At 36.5% G+C, this 25,940-nt stretch overlaps 1 protein-coding gene across 1 annotated transcript in view; it reads right to left on the bottom strand.

Moving 5' to 3' along the window:
* The window catches only part of RBM19 (RNA binding motif protein 19), a 30,377-nt gene extending 8,921 nt beyond the window's left edge, over positions 1 to 21,456 (bottom strand). The window contains exons 1-21 of the mRNA XM_072415331.1: positions 21,303 to 21,456; positions 20,296 to 20,478; positions 20,088 to 20,213; positions 19,151 to 19,183; positions 16,903 to 17,095; positions 16,340 to 16,533; positions 16,029 to 16,103; positions 15,633 to 15,711; positions 14,930 to 15,001; positions 14,050 to 14,250; positions 12,302 to 12,432; positions 10,546 to 10,664; positions 9,238 to 9,334; positions 9,031 to 9,141; positions 8,620 to 8,820; positions 5,597 to 5,711; positions 5,009 to 5,148; positions 4,794 to 4,854; positions 3,593 to 3,672; positions 2,408 to 2,463; positions 1,090 to 1,206 (exon numbers count right to left, since the gene is read on the bottom strand). Of these exons, the coding sequence (XP_072271432.1) occupies positions 1,090 to 1,206; positions 2,408 to 2,463; positions 3,593 to 3,672; positions 4,794 to 4,854; positions 5,009 to 5,148; positions 5,597 to 5,711; positions 8,620 to 8,820; positions 9,031 to 9,141; positions 9,238 to 9,334; positions 10,546 to 10,664; positions 12,302 to 12,432; positions 14,050 to 14,250; positions 14,930 to 15,001; positions 15,633 to 15,711; positions 16,029 to 16,103; positions 16,340 to 16,533; positions 16,903 to 17,095; positions 19,151 to 19,183; positions 20,088 to 20,213; positions 20,296 to 20,478; positions 21,303 to 21,338 (2,420 nt within the window). The 5' untranslated portion in view covers positions 21,339 to 21,456. The remainder of the gene's footprint in view (positions 1 to 1,089; positions 1,207 to 2,407; positions 2,464 to 3,592; positions 3,673 to 4,793; positions 4,855 to 5,008; positions 5,149 to 5,596; positions 5,712 to 8,619; positions 8,821 to 9,030; positions 9,142 to 9,237; positions 9,335 to 10,545; positions 10,665 to 12,301; positions 12,433 to 14,049; positions 14,251 to 14,929; positions 15,002 to 15,632; positions 15,712 to 16,028; positions 16,104 to 16,339; positions 16,534 to 16,902; positions 17,096 to 19,150; positions 19,184 to 20,087; positions 20,214 to 20,295; positions 20,479 to 21,302) is intronic.
* Between the last annotated feature and the right edge of the window lie 4,484 nt (positions 21,457 to 25,940).

Genomic DNA, 25,940 nt, shown 5'->3' with positions numbered 1-25,940 from the left:
GTATTCATACAATGCTTGGTGATATCCTAAGTTGTGTGTCTACTGAAGATATTCACAGGAATAAGGAACGTTGGCAGAATTACTTTTTTAACCTTGCATGACACAAACTTAAGTAAAAATTTCCTGAATGCAGATCAATATCGATACATCTGGTAAATACTTTTCTTAAAATGCCAAGTGTTCCCTTTGGCAATAGGCCCCCAAGACATGAGTGTCGAAATGGGGCCCCTAATATGCACTGCTTGATCTCCTGAGTGCCCCTGGCTACAACAGCACAATAAGCTGTACAGCTATTTACCCAGGGAAGCTTAGTACACATTCAGCACAGGTACTACTTATAATCTGTAGGACAACGGAACAAAATGATAAGTATGCACACTACAATAAAAATAAAAAAAACATAAAAATAGTGTTTTTTAAAAAATAGGTTTACTAGTTTTTTACCTAGCACAATTCACCACTGTGAATGTACAAAGCTTTTTTTCAGAAGAATATATGAAATATTTCTCTTTGCCCTGTTCTCCCCAGGTTTCACTCTCTCCTCTACCTATAGTTCATGCTACAGGCAATAATCCTGTTACAGAAAAATAACAGAACGAATGTGGGATGCATTAAATCCTCGCAGGAATGTTTTCTTACAAGAAAAGCCTTTACTGCCCCAGACATTAAATTCTTGTAGCCAAGTCATTTTAGAGCCCCTCAAAAGATGCAATAACCCCCTCCTCCCCAAGATCTTTAAAAATAGTGTTTAGTCTACACACAATGTGTCTTCAGTGCATACCAAGGACATGGAGAACAACAAAGATAGTCAAGCGTGAACACTGCAGTGTTGCCACACAGTGACATGTAAAAAGACACAAGGTCACCTGGATCCATTGGGCACAGCACTACACACACTGCACGACACAATACACAGATATTCACAATCAGGTGGTAATAAGATGACAAGATGTTGTAACATTACACACAGCATACTAATACATATGAATCTTCCCACAAACACTTTCCATAGCTCATTCCATAAGCACAAAACCACAGCTCCCCCTGGTGAATAGTTTTCATTACAGCAACACATAAAGGTTTACTAACCTGAACAACTCTCGGATTTCCTTAACAGTCGCCTGGAAGGGGACATTTCGAACCAGAATCTTCGAGGTCGTCTGTTTTTTGGTAATCTGTTTTTTACGATCAGCTGACACCTTTACTCTGCAATTACACATTTTTCATTTTTTTAATTTATAATTAGTTCAGCTTTATATCATAGGAACTACAAATACTGATTCATTACACTTTATTATTTTATATATCTATTTTAAAAAAATTAGAAATCTGGGTGTAAATATTCCTAATGTATATACATTTGGATTAAATAATCATCTTCCCTTTACCAGAATTAAAAAAATACCTGAAATCTCAGATTAGCAGAAACCTTATGATAAATAAAGTTCACTAATTGTGACCTTGGAAGTCTCATTCCAGTATGGTACCGGTGATATTTAAAATCTTTACATTTTGTAAAACAGGCTACATCAATGTTTGAAATAGACTAAAATGATAATAATAAAAAAGTCTAGATTAAATGGCTGGGAAAGCCCCACTGCAAGGGTCATTTTTCTTCCCCAGAGTTCTGCTTAAGCTGGTCATAAAAGTTATGTTATGATTGTATTACTCTCGTAGATTTAACAGTAACAGATCTATGGCAGTTAGATAGTAAATGACAGGCAGGTATCCTGACAGCTAAGGTTTTACCTTACAAATCCAAACCTCAATGCCACTGTTCAAAAGTCAAGGAAAGGGGTACACATAAAGTGTGGATTCAGGTATAAAATGGAAAACGCAATTTTTTAAAGTCTGTTTTTATTCAATACCAAGCAAATACTGTGTACATTGATTTATTTCTTGTATAACATAGGTGATGCAGTAGCTAGCACTCTTACCTATCAGCACTAGGGTTGAAGTGTTGAAGTTTGTTTGCATAGGATAACCCTATGTTATAGACATAGGTTAACCCTAAATTATGTGATGAGCTCACAATCCAGTAACAGAATGATTCTTTATAAGTTTGGAATATATTAACCATCCAGCAAAGTACAGGGGGTATATGTAGAACATTGACACAATAATAAGGGTTACTGGATACCTATGGCATAAACAACTGGGAACACTAAATTTGCAGTGCCTTCCCCTGCCCACTTTTTGACCACCCAGGTACAGCTTTCCCCCAACCTGCTGAAAACAATTTCCGGAGAGAACACACTGACACACAATGTAATTGATGTAATTTTGTTAAACTGTGACATCTAACACTAATCTGATTTTCATAAAGCCTCGTACATATACTCTTACAAAGAACAGTACTTTCACACAACACAAGTTGACTTGAATTGCACACTATTTGCAGACTTACTGGGTTGCTCGTTCAGACTGTTTGACCTCCAACTGATGACCATCTACTGTGCAATGCTGTAAAAAATGAAAACACCCATATTAGGGCCTGTTCACAGTATAACACCCTGAGCAGGAATGCACATATATTCATGTGTTAAAGGATGCTGTATTAGATGCAGATTAGTCCATTTCAAATACAAAAAGATGCAAGAAGCTCTCCAAAGCATGGTATGCTTTATGAATGTGGTGAATAGTGAATCATTGCAGCAAAGGTGCTTTGGGTGTAATTTAAAATAAATGCAGCCCAATGCACCCTCACATACGCAGTGCATGACAGGCTGGTATGAACAAGCTCCCTATGAATTTTTCCACAGTGGTACTGTTTGTGCTCAAACAATCCTATATATGTTATAAGTCAGCAAAATTAACATTTGAGCAATGACACTAAGACAATACATTTAATAGAGGTATCATTTATTTTTTGGTATTTAGAAGACAGTGGTGTACATACGGCACCTATGGATTTATGTTATCCCATATCATAGATTTCATTACCAAGTTTTGACTGTTCTACATGATTTGGTGTCTGTAAAATCTGTTCACATGACTGACAATGGTCAGTGATCATCTTTATCTAATTTCTCCAGTAAGTGCATTACCTTTATGTCACACATGAAGAATACATACCTATAAGCAGTGTGCTAAACAGGAAAATACCAAACAACATTTTTCTAAGGGCATTGTTATTATCAGTGAACATTTTACCAACAATAAAAGTATCCAATAGTTGTATGGCTGTTCTGGAGCCAGTATTAAAAAAAAAGGCTGCCTACATTTTCCTGTCTAGCCATAAAGCAAAAACTGCAAGATGAGTAGTAATAGCACACTCAGTGTGCATCTCCTTTTTCAGTGTTACATTGGTACCAAAATTTAGCCCTCTAATTCTGTGCTAAAGTTCTTAATCTCACTATCAACGCTCTCATTGTACCTGTGAACAATATGTGGACAATATTTAACTCTAGGAGTGTGATTTCCTCTTTTCACCATGTAAACCCAGGATTAAGGGGAAGATCAGAAGATTGCTCTGCATGCAAATAAAGAGCAAAAGCAGAACTTCTACACAGAATGAAAATAAATTAGAAAAGCACTGATCAAGATGGAAACCACTATAGGGACCTAATTATAAAGGCATAAACAGACATACTTGCAACTGCCGCAGAGCTTTTTGTGCTTGTTCTGGCTTTTTATATTCCACAAAACCAAAGCCCATAGATAGGAGAGTACCTGTAACGAAGAAGAACACTTCATGTTTGAAAATATAAGTGCAAGTAGTATGTCGAAACGTGACAAAATTATATTGTACAAAGAAATTGTAGTAAAAGGCTATCTAAGCTGTACTTTTCTATATATATATTAAAAAAAATTTCTTCTTTTAAAGTCATTGGACCTGATTTATTAACCTCCCTAGCAGTAATCCCGAGTGTGGCTCTGGGTGATTTATCCATACCAAAAGTGGTAAACCCGAGCCACACTCGGGGTGCAAATTGCCAGGGAGTTTAAAGTCTTACCTGGTCCCCACATTCCCGCAGCGTCCTCCAGAGATGCCTGGCATCTGCTTCCCCTGACGATGCCGGCCGATAGGGATTCAGAGGCCGGCTGGGCAGTGCGAGCGTGTGGCTTGAGGGCGGGACCGTGCAGCTGGGATATGGGACCAGGCGGGAAATTTAAAATAATATTTTTACATGTACCGTTTTAAAATTACCTATTATTCAGACTGCCATGGAAGTTAAAGCTCTCAAAGGCTGGAGAAGATACACTTTCATCAGTGAACATGGAATGGATTTCACTTCCTGAATTGGAAGTCGTTTGCTATTTGTTAGCAAATGTTTTCAACCCTGGACAAGATCGATTCCAGATTGTTTGAATCACCCAAGTTCACTGATAAAAGTATATTCTCTCCAGTCTTGGGGAGCTTTATTATATCAGGTCCATTATGTCCAGGTAACATCCCACAAACTCATTCAAGGTGAATAAACATTAAGTCGACATTTCACAGATTTATCTACCCAGATCAAAAACTTGGCTAATATTTTATGGATTATTTTACCAAAATAACTAAAAGCTCAGGTAACATTCCAGTGATACATTCTCCTATCCAGACTACCAACATCTGGGTAACATCCCACTGGATCATTTACCCATATTACCAAAAAAAAAAAACAGGTATTATTCCAAAGACTCATTTACCCAGATTATCCTAAGGCTGGGTAACATTTCACAGACTCATCGACCCAGACCATGACAAGTCCAAGTAACATTCCACATATTATCATGGGCCAGCATACCATTCAATGGACTCATTCACCCATGCTGACAAAAGCCCACCTGCACATCAGTTATCTCACCTTGTTTGTCTTTCTTTTTTGAAATGCTACAAGATTTCACAGCTCCAACTTTTGAAAAGACCTATGTAGAAAAAAAGCAAGGTTATGATGCCATGTTCATAACAGAAATAAGTATTTTATTGTAAAAAGAATGTCTAATATTTTTCTAAAACATACAAAATAAATAAATATTTGAAAACATTTTTAAGCCAAACCAAGAAATATAAATTTCTTACCTCCTTCAGTGTTTCCTCGTTGGTGTTAAAATTTAGATTTTTAATAAATAATGTACAGCCAGGAAGTGTATCTTCCTCTTCTTCCTCAGACTCGTTGTTTACGTCAGTCTGAGCTTCATCACGTCCTAGGGAAATGTCACCTATAAAAATATTAAATATATATTGACAGTCAATATGATAGTTTGCTGTTGTAAGGACAAATTAGCAATTTTAAAGGAAATATGGCACCACCTAATAAAAGTTTAGAAACTGTTACCTATATAAAAAGAGCTTTTATTAATTACTCTTCCCACTGCCAGCATTTCCAATTAACTGTTTTAAAGAGATACACAGCTGCTAAAAAAAATATTCTCCATCCATTACTTTATGGATATCTTGTTCGTCCACTTTCTGGTATCAAACACCCGCACCTATCACCCAACATAGTATATGTAGAGACACAAAAACAAATACTATAGTAGAGACACAAAGTCTGGCACATTGGGTAGGCATTAAAAACATTTTTTTTCCTGCCTGCAGAGTTTTTTTTTTTTTTTTAGTTTAGTTTATAAAGGACAAAGTCCACACATTCATTCTCGGTCATCTCACCTTTCTCTTCCATTGCTGGCTTGTCCTCATTGACCACTTGAACTTTCTTCCCTGGAGGTGGGGTGTTGAACACATTCATAGGAGCCCATTCCAAGTATAGTGGTACATGCTGAAACTGGTATAAAGAAAAAAAAAAAGGTAAAACATACCATGAAAAAAAAAAATAACTAATAACAATAATGGAGATACATGAAATAACCAAGAAATAAAGTACCAAAATATTCTGAAGATTTTGAATTTTTGTTCAACTTACACAATGTGGCTAATTCAGTTTTTATTATTATTTTTTTATTACCATTAGCTGGTATTTATATAGCGCCAACATATTACACAGCGCTTCACAAAGTCCATTGTCATATCACTACTCCCTCAAGGGGGCTAACAATCTAATGTCCCACCATACCACTACCACAGACTAAGGTCAGTTTTTGAGAGAAGCCAATTAAGCGAACCATGTTTTGGAATGTGGGAGGAAGCCAGAGTACCTGGGGAGAACCAGTAAACTCCATGCAGATTGTGTCCTGACCAAGATTCTAACCTAAGACCCAGTGCTGCAAAGACTACCACGCTGCCCATTTTCATGGCACAGTTCTATACATTTGGTACAATAAAACTTTGTATTGTTATTTCCACATACAAAAAAAATGGATCTCAGTGTTGGCTCACACTTTTGACACAAGTCTCCACAAAGAAATCAGTGAACTGATTTTTTAATAAATGCTAAATTTCAAATGAAATCCCAATGCTTTAAGCCAATCAGACAGATTTTGTAAATTTATGAAGCCATTTGTGGACCAATCGAGGATGAAAAAGCTAAAAAACAACAATATATATTTGCTATTGCAGCTTGTCTAGAAAGAGGGACCTGCTCTAACAATGAGCCACAAAAAGATGTTACATGTAGCTGTGCCCAGGGAAGGTTTTGCGATGTTAGGCAACGTGGGAGCTCCTTTCACTCTCTCTCCCTGGATTCCACAGTATGCTATCTTTGTGGCAGTCTCGCTGGACCCATGCCTCCATTTCCAAACCACATCTCTGTTCCTGTTCCATCCACACTTTTCCTACAATTCTGATCCTCTAACTCTATAGCCCTGCCTAAATGAAACCCTCATGCTATACCCCAACATTCTTTCTGTCTATTGCTCACATATCAAGCAAGCCCCTCATTTTCCAATCCCACTATAGTTTGGACTCTTTTGTCACATTGCTTCTAATGGTGTCTGAATAGGTGTTTTTGCAACTACTAATTGTTTAAGTTATAGTGCACCATTTGGTACCCCAAAAGTAAATCCCTGAATTTCATGTGTAGTCTAGTTACCTATCAATGCAACAAGCTTGCACATACATTTAAAATCAATATGAGACACATATGAAATTGTTCAAAATTAACTGATAAAAGCTTTTGGCCTGCAGCAGATGTCTATTTAACCTGATGTTAAATAGACATCTGCTGATGTCTATTTAACACAGACCCTAACGCATACTACCTTGTTCCATTTAAAAATCCACAGACACAGACAAGTCACCATGGGCCACTCCTGACTGGGTGCAAGGCAGAGTCAATTTCTAAATGTATCCATTGCCTTGCACTAAGGAGTCTATATAACAGACAAGAGGAGTTGGGAGTGCAAATATTTCCTCCTATGGAGTGGAAATGTCTCCGACACACAATTGTATATCTTTATCCTGGCATTAAGTTGCAATTGTAAAGGTTTTAGCATTGCAACAAATTTAGACCAGTCCAAAAGCTTACATTGTTTCCTATAGTCATGGCAATGCAATAAAAACAAGTGTCAAGGCAGTCCTCAGTTTTGAATCAATGAATAATATGCATACTCATCTCATTCTTTTACAAAACCTTTTATGTTTCAACACTTCTTGTGAAACTTGGCAGCTACACTCCCAGGTCACAAGAGGAATACAATTTAATATTTACACAAAGGCTGCATTGAATGTGGCTCAATATACAAATAAAAAATACAGTGGTACCTCGGTATAAGTCCACTTTGGAATAAGTCCAACTTGGTATAAGTCCTGTTCGGACATGAAAAATTTTGATTGGTATACAACCTTTGCTTGGTATACAACCTTTGTGCTAGAACTTGTATGGGTCAAAATGAGTCATAACACCGCGTGATACCCTTATTTACCTCTCTCGAGACAAATCCACCACTGCCCACAAGCGTCAGTACGCCAGTTGCCACCATTCAGTGAACAACCCGCACTAAAACTCTCTGTGAATGACATAACATCTTCTCAGCACCATCCTAGTAGGCACTCGACTCTTCTCAGCAAGGTAAAGGGAGGTTACATTTTCTTTTGTTTCATCTAATTGCTTTTGTGTTTATGTGCTTTAGTATTAGGCAGTGTTTAAATTATTTCATACAGCCCAATCAACGTAAAATATGCCAATAACAATAGGATTTTTTTTCATGGGAATGGATCATTCATTTTCCTTTTATTTCTTATAGGAAAAAAATTGTTTGGTATAAATCCTGTTTGGTAGAAGTCCAAGGATCTGGAACAGTTTAAGGACTTATACCAAGGTACCACTGTATTTAAATAAATTGATCAACATCAAACAATAATATTATTCACTTAACTACAGTAAAACAAAATGTGATTGGTTGCTTTGGGTTACCAAAAGGATGCATATAAAGGCAGAGCAATAAAAAAGGGTTGTAATTATGTTTCACGCTTCCATGAGCATTTATGTCATTTTCTGTATATTTGTGCTGATTTATCCTATTCCGATTCCTGAGGGCTTTGACAGAATATTGCTATGTTTCTCAGAATATATGCTGTATTTAGGATGTGTATTTTATACTCATACGAAACCAATGCCATTAAGGGTTAATAAGATTTTTGTGTTTTATGTTTTAATGTTGCTATGTATGTTTGTTTTACTGTTCTGTGAAAATTCAATAAAGTTGATTGACACAAAAAAAAAAAAGGGTTGTAATTAGAACAATCTGTATAAATTCCCGAGTCACCAGTAACGGCAAAACACAATGCCTTCTTACCTTTGTATATGCCAGTTTACGGAAGGCTTGCTTGGCTTCAGTTGGTTCAAGGAACTCCACAATGGCAGTTATTCCACCTTCTGGAAGCAACACCCTTCCCAGGTCACCGAACCGCTCAAACACTTCCTGTAGTTCTGAAACCTGGGTGCCAGCTGGGAGATTTTTCACCAGGATCACAGTTTTACTGCGTGGTCCTGAAGCCTGATACATAGAGAATAAAATATATTTGTCAGATATTGCTAGATTGTACAGGAAGGATTCACAAGTCTAACTTGTGGCAAATGCCTCCATTCGTTATATGTAAATTAGAACACCGCCTCCCCCATAATAAAAAATATAAAGAAACAAAACTTCAGTGAAAAAAAAAGATAAATAAGCTAGCAAATCAAATTTTATTTAGTGCAAAATTACCTGGCTGAAAGAATCCAGACTGACTCCATTTTCAGTTAGAAACTGACGAACATCTTGTACTAACTGGGTCTCTCCCAAAGCAATTCTTACAGCTACACTTCCTTTTCCCTCCTGTAGGAAAAGGGACAATAGAGAAACATTTAGGTGAAAAATTACAAAGTATACATGTCTCCATCATTCCATCACGCAAGCCTGGGCGACACTTACATGGTCTAACACTTGGCTTTTGCTGGTGTTGTACTTCTGAGCAATCACCTCTGCCACCGAGCTGGTGCCCATGAAAAGCGTATTCCAGTTGTGGGAGCTGCAATGAGATTCAAAGTGAGAGACTATAGAAAACTATAAATACAAGATTTATGTGCTCCTTTTATTGTTAGAAAAAAAAATAGTTGGGCATATAATTACCCACAAGTCATACTGGACTGACACAGACGATTGTGAGAACTCATTACATGCAGTTAGGGAGGCATATCAACCCAAAAGCACAATACATGTATATATGAACTATATATTTATGTATGAATATATGAATTGTTTTACCTGAAATTATTTTCACCTCACATTCTGCTACACTACTCAGTCAGAATGATGACACTATTTCCTGTTTCATGCCACCTTCCAATTCTTTGGACAAAAATTCTGCATTAACACACATCGTTTATGAAACCGGCAAAGTAACTGCAAGATGCAAGAAATAGGAAATAGTGGCATTTGCCTGTCAATATGTCACTTGCCTGGGTAGGTTGTGTAAAAGATGCATGTGAATTACAAATCCTTTCATAAAAGGTCCCATATTTTGATACTATAATTGAACTCTTTTAGGGATGGTGGCAGTATAAAGTAAAATTAAAATCGGGCAACAAAATATAAAAAATCCTTTCAAGTAAAAAATATAAAGCATATATAGTTTGTGACGTTCAGCATTCAGCAGTTTATTGATTGTGGCATTCAAAAGAAGGTGTTTTAAACATGGTTCAGCTATTGTTGAAATCTTCTGATTACCTATTTTTTTGTGGTGTCTCTTCTTTGAATAAATATGGGATTGCACTAAAAGTCAAAACATAAAGCTAATATGTATTAAAAAAATTGATGGTAATTCGATTTTGAACAACTTTTGGCAACCCACATGTTCTCGATCATCAGTTTCTCTAGTCTCTAATATCTGACTCTAGAAAATTCTGACCATGGTATTAAGACTTCATTAAGAATGAAATCAATGATACTTGTGGAACTAAACCTTTAATGAAAAAAAATTGAGTAGGCAGTTTTTTTTGTTATAAATGATACTTACCTGCTTGTTCACAATCTTTCCTTCAGTGTACAATGAGCTGCAACTGAACTGGGTATCCTGGCATACCCTGGCAACTAGGAATTACAGAAATCACGCATGCACAGATGAGTGACTAGGGACTAAAGGGACATGACCTGTCCTTTCTGCAAAAAAAGTTCCTACCTGCTTACAAAATTTTGTTTTAGTTAAACAGATTTTTGGGCCTGCTGCATTATAGACAGTACCTGGAGCTATTGGCCTTTTCCTTCAGAGCCTTTTGTTTCTTGTATCCCGAGGAATCTGTAGCTCCCTCAGCTTCCTCTTCTTTTTTTATTGTAGAAGGAAGAACATGCAACATCCGGCCCTGGTGAGCAAATTACAATTATTGAGGAGACTTACAAAACTTTGCAGAAAGTGCCCAAGTATAAAAAATGGAAACAAACACAATATTGCACAGTAAACGACAATATAGTAGTTTGTTATTTTTTTATTTAATAAAAGCCCATCAGCATGATAACTTGCCATCTATTATTTAATAATTCATCAAGGATCTCCCAAGCTAATTTCTAACAGATATTTTGGATAAATATTTTTTCAGACAGGGGACAGAGTCCGCAGTCATTGTGGGAGTGGTCACATGTTCTTTGTTTATGTGTGATCTAAAGAAGCAGCATTCCACTGCACACATAAAATGTCAATGAGAGAATGTTGATATTTTATGTCACTCTTCCATTACCACATAACCAATACTTAGGATTTTTCCTTTAAAAATAAAACATACACTTTACCATAAGAAACTAATAATGCATACATCAGTCTTGGGATGTATTTCAAGAGAGGCTGTCAAGCATGTGCCAGGTTTAATACAGGTTGGATGATGGTGGCGTTGGTCTCTAACTATCATACTGAAATTACACGTGTGTGTGTGCATAGAGAAGATTGTATAGCATTTACATTTACAGAGTGACAACAAGCACACAAGCAAAATGCATACCAAGCAAAAAACTGAGGTTGGTTTTAGCATTTAGATTTTAGCAGAGCTGTGCATAAATGAACACCAACAAACCTCAACGAACTAAAGCAATGTTGTAAGAAAATAGTAGGCCATCAATTCCTCCACAACACTGAGAGACTGGAAAAGTCATACAGAAATGATCAAGTCAAGCTATTATTGCTAAAGGGGTCAGCATGCATTTGATGAGAAAAACCTTCCTAGTGTGGTATACCAAAGGAGATTGCTCCTAGATAACAGCTGTTAACAATAATGTATTGATCGCAGTTAACTAGAAGTTGAAGAGATTTATGCAACATTCTGGACACAATACAGCACATATTTATTGAAGAAACTGTCCCCTTGCTATTTTATAATATAAAATGAATTATCAAAGACAATTAGCTAAAATTCCCAGAAAACATAATCCAAGAAGTTATCTAAGCTGCTGTTAAACCTATACTGAAAATAATATTTAAACCTGTACCCATACCAAACTACTTCTAACTTAAGATGTTTGTCTGTAATTTATTTATAATTACCAGATGGCAAGATATAAAACTATTTTTATTGCTAGTGAAAGCAAAGATCTATTAGATAATAGCATACTATACGATGATGGCCACTGCCACACAGATCAGTTTGCAGCGCAAAATTATAAATGAGTAATAAAAAGGTCCACAAATCCAGGCGCCAGGAATGGGTCATAGTTAATGTACAGCGCTGCGTAATATGTTGGCGCTATATAAATCCTGTTTAATAATAATAATAATAATAATAGTGACCTTGCACTGTAACATTTTCTTTCTATAACTGTTATTTAACATTGTCTGCAGCTCAATCTTCCTTTGGGCACTGTTCATGTTCTGCCACAAGAAAGGCCAGTTAGGAAGTTAGAGATTCAGCAAAGTGATAACACTCCTACATTTAAAATAAAAATCAGACCTTATAACACTAGATACACTGAACATCCTTGCAAAGTTTTGTTTGTTTAGTTTTTTTTTACTCACCTGAAATATCTGTCCATCAACTTCTGCGTAAGCTTTCACTGCATGTTCTGTGATAAGGAATGTAACAAAGGCAAAGCCTTTTGGTTTCTTTGTTAGCTTGTCAATGGGAAAATGGATCTCAGAGATTTGTCCTAAAGGAGAAAACATAAGAAGCCGTATTATTTGAGGCAGTTGAGGTGCCCTGCAGAGTTGTACACAAAATGTATTTTAGCTTTTTTTATTTTAAAGGATTAAAGTACTGTAAATCTTTTCAGCTTTAGTTAGAGTGGGTAAAGGTTAGAATCCCCTTTAGACTTTAATAGATTAAATGAACTTTAGAGTTAAGGACAGAATAGGAAGGCTTTTTATTGCAGAAGAGGCAAACTGAAATACAATGCATTAGTAGAAACATCAGACATTATTCTCTATGCAATGTCCTTGAATATTGAACACTATACAAACACTATACAACACAACAACATGTATAGCAAGAACAAACACTTAGAATGCACACTGAGCTGCACATGCAGACCGTGATGCTGATACTAACTCCCATATACAGACATTGCCCCTGATTCATCAAGCAAAATCGGATTATCGGTCGCGCATTCGTATTAGCGATCCGGAATCGTGCGCGATCGCGCTATTCAACAACTGAAAAAGCTCGCGCACGGAGCCGCGCTTATTTGACAGCTTTTTACTGGCGATCATGCATTAAAAGTCACTGTTCCCCTAAAAAATCATTCTTTCTAATGGCACACACATTACCTACTCGAGCCCGGCCCACGGTGATCCGCGATCGCTGGCCGCGCGTACGTTCGCGCTTCCAGCGATCGCGGATTTCAATGATGAATCAGGGGCATTATGTTATCATGGGCCAGTCAATAATGATGGTCCTAACATACTAAACCCAGAAAAAGACCAGTCAAAGCGAGTATAGTTGTTTTAAAGTTGTGTCACCAGGGTACAAAATTAGAGATAAAAAAAGGAGTGGCCTCTAAAACAAAAATAAAGATGAGGATATTTTATTTCACTTTCTGTTTTGTCTACAAGTGAAGACAAATCTCTTGAGACAGCAATCACAGACAAAACTCATGGGTATCACAAAAAAGGTAAGTTTTGGCTTTAGATATACAAATAAGAATAAACTAAAATTATAAATCTGCTAATAAATCTGACTAAATGGACGTCATTGCTTCAACATATAACCAAAAAGTAAATACAGTTAAAAATACTACTGGATAATATTTAACCCTATATAATAACTATTTGCATATGATTAGTTGTGTGACAAATTCCAAATGTTTAAAACTGGAAGAAAAAAAATGCATCAGGCAAATTCCTTCTACAAAAAAAAATCTATTATCTTGGTCCACTGGCTCCATGTCATTTTAAAGTGAATAAATAAGGGTTTTTATATGTTTATCGGGGCCAACACAAAACGTTTTTGGGCAATAAATAATAATACTTTTAATATTTTGTATTATGCATTGCAATCAGGTGTCTCTTTTCACACTTTCCGGGCAGTGTTTAGCTCTTCTGTCATAAAAAAAGCCTTTAATCGGACAAAGTAAGCCTTGAGGCCAGAAGCAGACTGCAATGTAAGTGGGATAGTCTACCTTTAATACTTTAAACCTAATATGACTTGTATGTATTTTTCTGTTCAATAAAATAACATAACATGCAGGTAAACAGCATATACAATTCTAAAGTTATAAAATTCTTCTTGTATTTTGCAAACAAAGGAATAATATTTTGCAAAGATTTACCGTATTTAGAGAACAGTGCCTCTAGGTCTTCCTCAGTGCAGCTATAAGGCAGATTTCGGACAAACAGCCTTCCAGATTCTGATAAATCCTCCTGCAGTTCAGAATCATTTTTCTTCTGTTCCCATGGTCTACTTTGTACACTTTCTGAGTGTGAAGAATCTTTCGCTTGCTCAACTCTAAACACTTCTATATATCGTCCACCTAAAAGACATTACAGTATTAACATTTATAGTGTCTTATGATAAGAGTGATTAAAGCAATTATAGAAAGAAGAATAAATAGGGTGACCTGGGAGGTAGTTCCCACATGTATGGCTATGTATGTATGTGATATTCACAATATCTCCCTTAACGCCAAACATGTCTTTTTCCAACCAATAAAATAACAAAATAAAACAAACAAAAAAAAACACTGAACACATATAGAGTATACAAACTGTGTTAAGAATAATACACATTAAAACTATAGATGAATGTTTATCTCTAGTGTTGGTGTTCAAATTCGAGTTCTCCCTATATTCGACCCGAAAATGGTGGTTCGAATTCGGGCAGACCCGACCCGAAAAACATGGAACTTGACTTTGCGAATTCGTGTTAAAAAATATGTTTAAAAAAAAAAAACGAACTCCAGATGAACTCCCAATGGAGTTCCTTTATGGAGAGTTCATCTGAGTTCAGTTCCCACAGTCACCGGGCTGTACTTATCATCGATAAGTACAGCTCGGGGAGCTTGGGAACTTGCAGTCACAGCAGATTGGAGGAGGCACGCAAGCTGCCGAATTAAACACTCAGCTATTCAACCAACCTATTCATCTCTATTACAACTGACAGCACGGAAACAAATGACACTGCATTCTGAAATCCCAAAATCAGTCACTCACCCATATAGTCCTTATTCTTTTTGAGGGCTTTTTGAATATCATCTTCATTTTTGAAATCCACGAAGATATAACCTAGACAACAGAGATATGAGAATATGAATACACAAAGTTTTGTATTCTGTTGCATTGTAAAAGGTTTATGGATCTTTAAACAAATACTGACATTTTTCAGTTTGCCCTACTTTTAAAATGTTAAGAGTAAGGACTTTATAATTATTGGTTAAGGTACTGTACTTCGATAGTGGTGAACTCCACTTCCTGTGGATATCAGGAAGTTTGAAACAAACATCCTGATCATCACTTTAATGTAGTAGTGGTAAACGGTTGCTAGCATGTCACAAAACATTGTGGATTATGGTTTGCTTTGTGACAATAAAATCAAAAAATATTAAAGTCCTCTAAAATATACAAACTACAATATATAAATTATACAAAAGTGTTATATCTGCTGTATTTTTTAAAGCACCTTTGCAATCCTGTGCTGTTGTTCTCTCAATTACGCTATCCTTTTACCTATTTTTAATAAAAAGTCATGTTTGCCCTGTAAAAAATCTTCTTTAATATAGTCTAGCTTGTCTGTATCACCAATAAATTATCCCAATAATTCTATGGTTCATTTAGTTCAAGTCCTTTCATCTTTTCTGACTTCCAAGTATGAATCCTGGCTTTAAATACCTTAAAGCAGAATCAAAGAGAACCTTACCTGTCTTGTTACCGTAAATGTTTCTCACTATCCGAATGGCAACTGGCTTCAGTGGCAGAAGGAATTCACGCACGTTTTGCTGTAAATGTAAAGTGCAATGTGAATTGCAGACACTGAAAAATACTGGACACATGACTAAAAGGACATTAACACCTATCGTTTCTTGAATCAATAGGACAGGAAGTGAAGAGAAAATCTTTTAGATGAACATAGACAGAAAAAGGGCTTAAAGTATTTTCATCCTTCATCCAAACTAAAAAACATTCAGAAAAAAATTTGATTTGTTGCCAGTATGTCTCAAAAAGTAATGTTAAAAAAAAGGATATTAATAAAAGACTATAGAGAAAAATATCGTTTGTTGGAAAATTGTTTATACAAATTAGCTGATAGACTTACTTCGGTTACATGAAATGGTGCTCCCCTCAGCTTGATTGTATATGGAGTTGTAGGCTCATTCAGAATAGCAGGTTTCTGGAGGGAAATGTTTTGGTCACTTGAGTAAGACTTTAAAATTAAACATTTTCAGCAGACCCAACGGAGAAGCAAAGTAAATATATTTTAGTTTATAAAATGAGAGAATTCAGAGAAAACACACACAAACGAGGAAAAATATAAAAACTAAATATGCCATGGGGCACTTATACCCAAAACCAGCAAAGAATGCTGACCACTGGGCTAATGAAGGTAGAAAGTCATCTTCCACCTACCTCTTTCTTTGAGGCTTTGTTCTTTGAAGAAACATCTTGACTTTTGTTTGTGCCAACTGGAGCATTATGATCAACTTCTTTGTTACTTTTAACTTGCTCTTCTTCATCCTTATTTGCAGATGAGACATCTCGTACTACCTTGGACTTAAGGTACTCCATGTCAGATACTTCGGTCTGCAGAGCAAGCTTTCCACCTGTTAAAAAATAGTGAAAAAAATCATTAGTACAACTATCATAGCACAACGTATGTGGACATAATGAAACACAGCAGGAATAAACAACCACATTTCAAGGAATGTAATACAGTCCTACACTATATGGCCGAAAAGATTGTACATCTGTCAGTCATACTTATATGAGCTTGTTGGATATCACATACCAAAGAAATCAGCATAAATATGTTTTTTTTTCAGGTATACACACTGTATAAATAAAATTTTCAATTTAACAAAAGTTGTATTTAAAATGTTGCAAAAATATAACCATTTAATTCTGGTGAGAGGTTGTATTGACATACATACAAATCTTTGTAGGCTTATCTACATGGCTTTTGTGTTACTTACCTTTTTCTGAACCCTCCTCACTTTCATCATCTGTCTCCTGCTCGGATTCTGAATCGAAATTCAGGTAATCATCTTGTGAGCGGCTTTTTGCTTTCTCTACTGTCTCCACCTTTGTATCATTGGCCCATGTAGCTGTTTTGCTCCTGCTCTGATGCACTGTAAGAAACTCTTGGAAGCCACTGTCTTTTTCCAGCTGTATACAGCAAAGCAAACATTTGTTAACTAAACAGCAACACAAGAGATTAGTACCATAATAAACACAATTAAACGGAGAAAGTGGACTTATAAAAAAAGAAATAAACCAATCGTTGTTACACCTTTAGGCAAAGTCTACATGCAATTTACCATTGTAGTCCAATACGTATTATAATTCTATACCAAAAAAAATTAAAGGTTACATATATAAACATAACTGATGTATTTCACTAACTCATATTCTGTTTAAATGACAATAAATGTACAAAATCTAAAAGCTTCCATCATTCCCCTTGAGTTCACCAAAAACAAACTTAACTGGATAATGGTCAATGACAAATTAACCTGTACTCTTAAAAACAACCTTAACAAGCTCTACAACAGATGGGACCCGTGGTTAGATTATAATCATGTATTATTCAAGCAGGGAACCCTGACCCTTAACTTCCCCCCTCCCTTGTGTAACCCTTAATGTCCTATCCCCCCCCCCCCCCCCTATTTTTCTCCTACTTTTTTTCTTAAATTTAAATTTTAAATGTGAAAGATTAAAGGTACCTCCACCCACCAGTCTTTACGATCTCTCTAAACTTGATATGCCTGTATACCTCACAAGTTTCAAATCTGTGACCAAAACTATTTTTGTACTATTGTACTTTTTTGTATTATACTTTTTATTGTCAATATTGGAAAACTACTTGTTGTATTTAGACTTTGTAACCTAAGAGGTGATGAACTATGATGTTTGACCTCATATGTTTATCCTACTGATGTCTGGTTATTGGTTGGTGCTCTTCTTTTACTTTATTTTGAAATTTTAATAAAAACTTTGAAACAAAATAAAAAGTAGAAAATCTTAGGTTTCTGAAGGAGTGCCGCCTAATATTACCTTAAAACAATATAAGAATATATAATTGAACATTAGGTGGACACTTACAGTAAAGTGCATTTAAGGGGAAAAAAGACTAAAAGATTTGGTTTACCAACTGCTAAAGATGATTTCTTCCCTCAGCATACCTAGCAAACTTTAGAATTGAAATCTAATTAATTTTATACAAGCTGCTATAATACAAGTTGCGACAAACAACAATACCAGTTTATATATAGCCAGAAAAAATGGTTATAATAGGTATACATGTGACTTGAAGGTATAATAATCCAACAAGTGTAAGGCCAATTAATTACATATATGTGCTATATACAGATATGTTCACAACTACTGCACAGAGAAACATAGCACAGCCCAATACGAATTGTATATCCTAATAAGCCTGGAGGACCTTCTGACTGTAAAGAGCAACAACATACGTAGAAAAAGAACACAAGAGGTACCTAAGAAAGGGGGGTTCAACCTCCCTTACACTGCCCCTAATTCATCAAGCAGAATCGGATTATCGCTCGGGCATTCGTATTCGCGATCCGAAATCGTACGCCGTCGCGCTATTCAGCAACTGAAAAAGCTTTATTATGAAGGCTGGAATCCGGCTGGCAGTGAGGAGGCGAGTGTACGAGCACACTCGAGTCCGGACCGCGGTAAACCGCGATCGCTGGCCGCGCGTACTTTCGCACTTCCAGCGAGCGCGGATTTTATTGATGAATCAGGGGCACTGTCTTTTTTACCTCCACCTCTCTTTTCCTCCACCTTTGCTCCACTCTTCTGCTCTCTTACTGGGCCTAATTTATTGAAGCTCTCCAAGGCTGGAGAGGCTTTGTTTCTCTGTGCAATGTGAACCTGGGTGATTCAGCAAACCTGGAATAGATTTCTTAAAAGTCATTTGCTATTTGTTATCAAATGTTTTCAATCCTGGACCAGATCCATTTCAGATTTGCTGGATCACCCAGCTTCACTGATGAAAGTGTATCCTCTCCAGCCTTGGAGAGCTTTAATACATTGGGGCCAATGTGTGTGGTTCGTTTCATTCAGGAGGTCCTCCAGGCTAGCTAGCTAAGGTATGCATAACTCACTGGGCGGTGTTATGTTTCAGCTTTAAAAATTTGGTACTATATATAAAGCTTGATACAAGGGAAGGTCATATACTTAATAACTTAAACTTACTTCTTCCAAGGCAAGATTCTTCTTTTTCTTTGTCTGAAAAAAATAATGATGTTAGATAAGTGACAAGACAGAAGTCTAGTAAACAGAAGGTCTCCTATCAAACAAGCTGAAAGAAACATTTTCTGCATTGTGCAAACAGCTAACACAGGCGATTTGTCTTTCACAAATTCTGATAAGCCCAAAATATTCCTATGAAAACAGTAGAGATACTGAGAATGATTTAGACTGGACGTCCAGAGCAAAGTAGATCTGTGTCAGTTGATTATTATTTAACTGTTTGGTATGAAGTTCTCCTTTCAAGTTCCTAGATTCAGCATCTAAGGCAGTCACTGCTTAAAAAAATCCCAGAAAGATGTTGCTATTGCAAAGTTTATCATCTCAAATGTACTATCCTATGTGATGAGTTGATACAATGCCCAAATGCAAGGGAATCCGGGAACCATAGCCCATTTCTTGCCACTGGCTGTGATTTTGCCCTGCATAGCCAAGGTGACAATGTCTCCTTAAAAATGAAAAGGAATATTTACACTTAATCAGATTTATTGACTAAACTGTAAAAGGTATTATTACATTTTGTATTTACTTTGATATTTTTTACATTCACTGTAAATTATTATTAATATTATTATTATTATTATTAAACAGGATTTATATGGCGCCAACATATTACACAGATTATGTACATTAAATAGGGATTGCAAATGACAGACTAACACAGACAGTGATACAGGAGGAGAGCACCCTGCCCCGAAGAGCTTACAATCTAGTAGATTCATCTTCTATTACCTGTGTTCTAAATGTCAGTGTCTGATTTACCACTGGTGAATGTTTAGTAAAAGTCACATTCACTGCTTTTTAAATATGTTCCATATTGTTCTCATATGTGTATATTAAGATTATAAATAAATTGTTTTTTTGTGTTGATCCTAAACCTTACCGTTTTATTTTCACCTCCAGACAGCTTTGCATCCTGATTTGTGGCAGATTCCTTGGCTTCTTTATTGGAGTATTTGCTCCAAGCTTTGGACTTTGAAGGATCTCCAAATGATTTACAGACCTCAACCTTTTGAAAATAGTGCAGTTTTAATAGGAGAAATGTTACTTAGCCAACAAAAACAAATGTGTTTAATATTTAAATAACTCACAGATACACGGGATGTGTCAATAAAGCTTTTGTTGAAATGGCCGAGTGCTGCTTTGGCCTCCTCTTCTGAGCCATAACCAATAAAGCCAAATTTTCTGAATTTTCCATCCTTTGTATACTTTAGGGTACAATCTGTCAAAGTCCCAAATGCAGCAAATAGGTCTCGGAACCGATCTTCTTTAATCTACACAATAAACAGCACAAGAGCATAATAAATATGTATTACATGACTCAAAGGTAGTGTATGGGCTAAGGCTACACCCCTTCTCCCTGGGTTCCATATTGATTAAGCCAACCCCAATGATGTGAGAAATATCAAAAAAAAGGCAGAAAAACTCAGCTTTTTAATATTTATTACATATTTAATATATATATAAATATATTATTTATTACATGACTCCAACATCGTCCAGACTTATCTGGATAAATTAAACAAACCAACACTATGAATTGCTGTCATCAACATGTAAAGTCTATTTTAGATATTTTAATGACAGCATAACAATATAAAACCAAACCTAAGTGTGAATACAAATGTAAGTTAAGTAATAAACATGGTAACGGCTTTTCTGGACAATTTCTGGCAATTGGCCGGCGGACCTAAAGGTTTTCACTTTCACAAGATACTAAAAAAAATTAGATTGTTTATTGATGCCCTGTTTGCATAGACATTCTGCTCAGTCTGTAATAACTGCAAAGAAAGAAACCAGCAAATAAATGACGTTGATTCCTTCACTTTCCTATTTTGTGAAAACAAAAGTTTTGCCTGAAATTTCATTTTAAGCTGATGTCTAAAAATTAAAAGCCTTCAGGTTCCCTAACAATAAACCTTTTGCTAGTAGTGTGTATACGATACAATATGACAACAGAGACATAATGCCTAGGCATCACGTGTAATGACATGAACACAGCATGGGACGGATGCAGGCAGCTGGTAAACGTGCGGATGTTCGCATTGACACCGCTTTGGCAAAGACAACAGTGCTTATTCCTGCCTGTAATACATACCCCGTTAGGGAGATTCTTTACTATTAGCCGAGACATCTTGATGTTTATCGCTGCACGATCTAACTAGCTTCACGTTGTGTTGTGGACGCCGCCATCTTGACCGGGATCACGTGACTGAGGGTGCGTGCGCAGCGCTTGGCTCGAGCTGAGCTGTTAGGTGATTTGTGAGGCGCGTAGTCGTGTCAGCGCCCCCCTCTGGTCTGTGCTGTAATGACAAGTCACAGTGTCAACAACACACACACATACACACATTCATGGAATAGGAAATGTTTCTGTTCTGTTTCCAGTAAATTCAAACAAATTACTCGTGAATATGTATCTATATAATGTAACAGACCTGTATTTACCATACAACCCAGCCCCTTTTAGCTGGGCGCACCACCTGGCACTTTTCAGTGATCACCCGGCTGTTTTTGGGCGGTTACTGACGCGTTGTTTTATTATTATTACACAGTATCTATATAGCGCCATCATTTTACGCAGTGGTGTACAAAGTCCATAGTCGTGTCACTAACTGTCCCTCAAAGGAGCTCACAATCTAATGTCCCTACCATAGTCATATGTCATTAATACAATCTAAGGTCAATTTTAGGGGAAGCCAATTAACCTAACTGCATGTTTTTTGTGATGTGGGAGGAAACTGGAGTACCCGGAGGAAACCCACACAGACACGGGGAGAACCTGCAAACTCCATGCAGATAGTGTCCTGGCTGGCATTCGAACCTGGGACCTAGCACTGCAAAGGCCAGAGTGCTAACCACTGAGCCACCGTGCTGCCCTTAGTATCACATAACCACCCTGCCACCCGCCTACAATTTTATACCACCCGGCTTAAAAAATATTCTGGGTTAAACACTGCGAGTGTTATGGGCACGTGGCTTATTCTCTTTGTGGCTTTCCTAAAAATTCAGGATAATATCCTCAGGTAATTTTGCTTCCCTCACCTGTTTCCATGGCGAGTGGCGGACATATTGTAGTGCAGCTGTAGGTGGGCCCCAGGACAGTCCTCAGCCAGCAGGGGCCCCTGCAACAACTCCCCTGGTCCTTTTCTGCAACCTGGCCCTTAGATGACGGATCTCAGTGTGGGTTGTACACAGAGGGAGAATTTAGTCGTTCCTAGATTGTAAGCTCTTTGGGGCAGGGTCCTCTCCTCCTGTGTCACTGTCTGTATCTGTCTGTCATTTGCAGCCCCTGTTTAATGTACAGCGCTGCGTAATATGTTGGCGCTTTAAAAATCCTGTTTATTATTATTAATAATAATAAAAAATAGAGTATTGGCAAACTTTTAGGGAAAGTGTATTGTGCTGCAACAATAAAATACAAAGGATAATCAGGAATTTTCTGTGAGAGCTCACAACCCCTATCCCAAAAAGGTCTAAACAGGGGGCAGGTCCAAAATATGTGCAACATGGTGCCCACATCATTACTGCTTCCCCAAACAGGTGGTTGGCACCATTCATTGGAAAAGAGGGATTTAATCACTTCCATGTTTTGTACCAATGAAACCCAATCCTATCACCCCGTTCTCAGAACCCTCTACTATTTAAAAATGTATGGGTTCAAGCGAAAATCCCATCTCATTAAGCACAGGTAAAATAAAAAAAGAATGTCCGACTGCCACGTGTTTATGGGGTATGAAGGGACAACGTGTGGAGTAAAGGATGAGCTGGATATGGCAGCCCCCTCCCTTCCCACTGTCAGGGGGCAATCAAACAATAGAAATAGCAATAAAAATGAGCTGAAAAAATCTCCAAATATTCCATACAAAAGGGAGATTTTACAAGGTGATATCAGTCAGTGAGACCTATTGTCAAATGTGTGATGATAAGAGGCTATGGATACTTGGCTCCTATATATATATATATATATATATATATATAGCTTCCTATAGTAAGAAGTATATTGGCAGGGGAGGCACATTTCTAAACTTGTCTATATCAATTTATATGGATATCTTTAAATCAATCGTTAAAAATTCCCCAGAACACTATCACCATAATTTATCATCAAATATGGTAACTCACCCACTGATGAAAATGGGTGAAAGGGGATCAACATTGGAAAAAGCATCTAAATGACCTTTTATAATTTATAAAAGATAGACCCGTGCTTAAATAAAATAATAAAAAATACAATGCAAGGAGATGCAAGGACATGAGAATAGATATGTATGCAGTTATTTTATTCTGTACAATATAGCAATGGCAACTATGATAGAGAGTTGAGCTGTCAAAAGATAAGAAAACCATAACTATTTAGACAGACTTTCTAAAGTGTTCTCCATGAAAGTGCTCATATGTGGAATCCATGGACATACAATTGTAAACTAAGATTAGGTGCCTATCATTTTATATTTCATTATTTGTCAGCATGCAGCCTAGGTTAGAATTAAATATTAGATTTATAGCAAAGTTACAAATTTAGAAAGTTGTATTTGGGAGACACAAGGTTAACTAAAGTATCACATCCCTAAATATCTAAAACATGTTTGACCTATAAAGTCCCAGTCCAAGAAATTTCCCTTTTTTTTACAAAGTTACAAATTCGGAAAATGCATCAATATATTCTCTTTAAAGAAGATAATCAAGGCATAGTTAAAGTGTGCCGTGCAAAACAAAAAACAAATGTACGCATTGGATGTTTGTTTTTGTTTTTATACATCTTGTTCTCTGTATTTCATCTTTCAGTTGTCATAAATGAGCTGGTAAAAGTATATGTAATATTGGTTTAACATAGAGCCCTGCCTGACTGCTCCATGGAAATGGAAAGTACTTTTTCATGGTTATGGAAGGAGATTTGTACATCATTGATTGATCGCATTGGAGACAGCAGATGGCAGTGTTGCACCTAAATGAATCTGCAGCAGACCAGGAATGGGCATTGAACTTTCCAACTTGCTTGTACTGTATGCAAACTTGTTTAAAAAACAAATTTGTGTGTCACAAGCTGGTATTTACATATGTATTACCTTAATTGTTATTGTTAATCAATAAGAAGTATTAACAAATATTAATAATGATTATTGTAATGTAATCAGGACCTCTGCTGGTACAACGTCTAATAGCACCCAGAGTATCTAAGTTATTTTCTAAAAGAATTCAGATTGCACATATCATAAACATAATATTGCTGTCTCACTGACTGTTATAATAACAAGATCCATTAACTGATTCTCCTTCCCGACGCGTTTCGCCTAATTGGCTTCCTTGTGGATATGGAGACTTGTACAACAGGGGTGTCAGCAAAAGAAGTTCAATAGTGGTTATCCCAATGTTGTCACTAAAGTTGTCAATTGTCAATGTTGTTTAGTTGTCACTAAAGAATCTGACTGCTTTGGATAGAGGTATTCAGTTATGTCGATAGAAAGGCTGATTGATTTATATTTCAGAAAAAATTATGAGTTTGAACTCCCATTAGTGTTAAAGTAAGTTTAGGTTGCCAGTGTATAATCTTGTAAATACTAGGTGTTTATTTGCATTACAATTTCATTATTTGAGTTATTATGCTGTAAACCAGAGAATCTTTCAATAGTACAGCAAGTATAAAGAAAAAAGACCTGAAAAGGATAGGACTTTGGTACATTGGTGGTGAGAGGAAAGAGCAGTGTGTCCGCAGCCAGCCATCAGTGGCCATTTATTTCTATTTATTATTTCTATTTATTCTATTTATAAACATTTTTACCAATATGTATATATTTTCCATATAACCCATAAATCCTATGGGAAAAATGTGTACATTTTGGGTTCATCAAGAGTTCATTGGAATATTGAGGTAAAACATTTACTGATAGTTTATTGTTAAAATTTAATGAAAGCTAAACAACTAATCCAAGAAAAATGTTATTCAGCATTTTAATACTGAGGGTTTATTTCTTTGTAGGTTGGAATTCGAAGATATGCTTCCTATTATATTTAAAACCCCCAAATTGGGGAAGGGTCTGGTATTAAATGCTGTCCGTGTTTATGACAGAGATTTCTCTATACTTCCTGTTCTGTCTGACACTTCTTAATTACAAGAGGAAACACGCGTAAATCTCAGGACACAGAAACCAGCAAAAAAAAAAAAAACCTTCATTGCGTTTGAAAATTTCTTACTCTGCTAGAACATTTGTAATTACTCATGTTTGGGTCTGCATTTGTTTTGTTCTTTTTGTCTTCCATCCCTATTCTCTTCTGTCTGGCTGACTTGATTTGGCCCCAAGTGTCCATTTAAAAAAGGCTTTTGGGGTTAAACATATCCTGAAATACTGTATTTAGTATATAATCTTAGTGGCCATGATGGGTCCCAGCACTGTAGACATTGAATCCGGCTGCTATAATTGCAGCTGAAGCCCAGTACAAAGCCAAGGGGCTGAAATGAGCTTGTGATCCTGCTACAGAGTGCACAATAAAAGTACATTGTAACAACACAGGCATCTATATTTGCACTAGCATACCCAGTAAAATCTAGCAGCCAATTTAAGGTAAATCAAATCCAATTGGATTGCTTGAGAAAAAAAGGTCTGAGTCGGGATTTATATTTTATTTGATTAGTTTGTGATTTGTTGATTAGTTAGAAGGTTTGATGTATTTTGGTAAAAATCATTTAAAAGTGGCGGTAGCAAATGTATACAGTTTGAGGAACCAGACAGCATGGGAC

The sequence above is a fragment of the Pyxicephalus adspersus genome, chromosome 6 (genome assembly GCF_032062135.1).
Source record: "Pyxicephalus adspersus chromosome 6, UCB_Pads_2.0, whole genome shotgun sequence".
Classification (NCBI taxonomy): Eukaryota; Metazoa; Chordata; class Amphibia; order Anura; family Pyxicephalidae; genus Pyxicephalus; species Pyxicephalus adspersus.
This window is presented reverse-complemented; position numbering and strand designations above follow the sequence as displayed.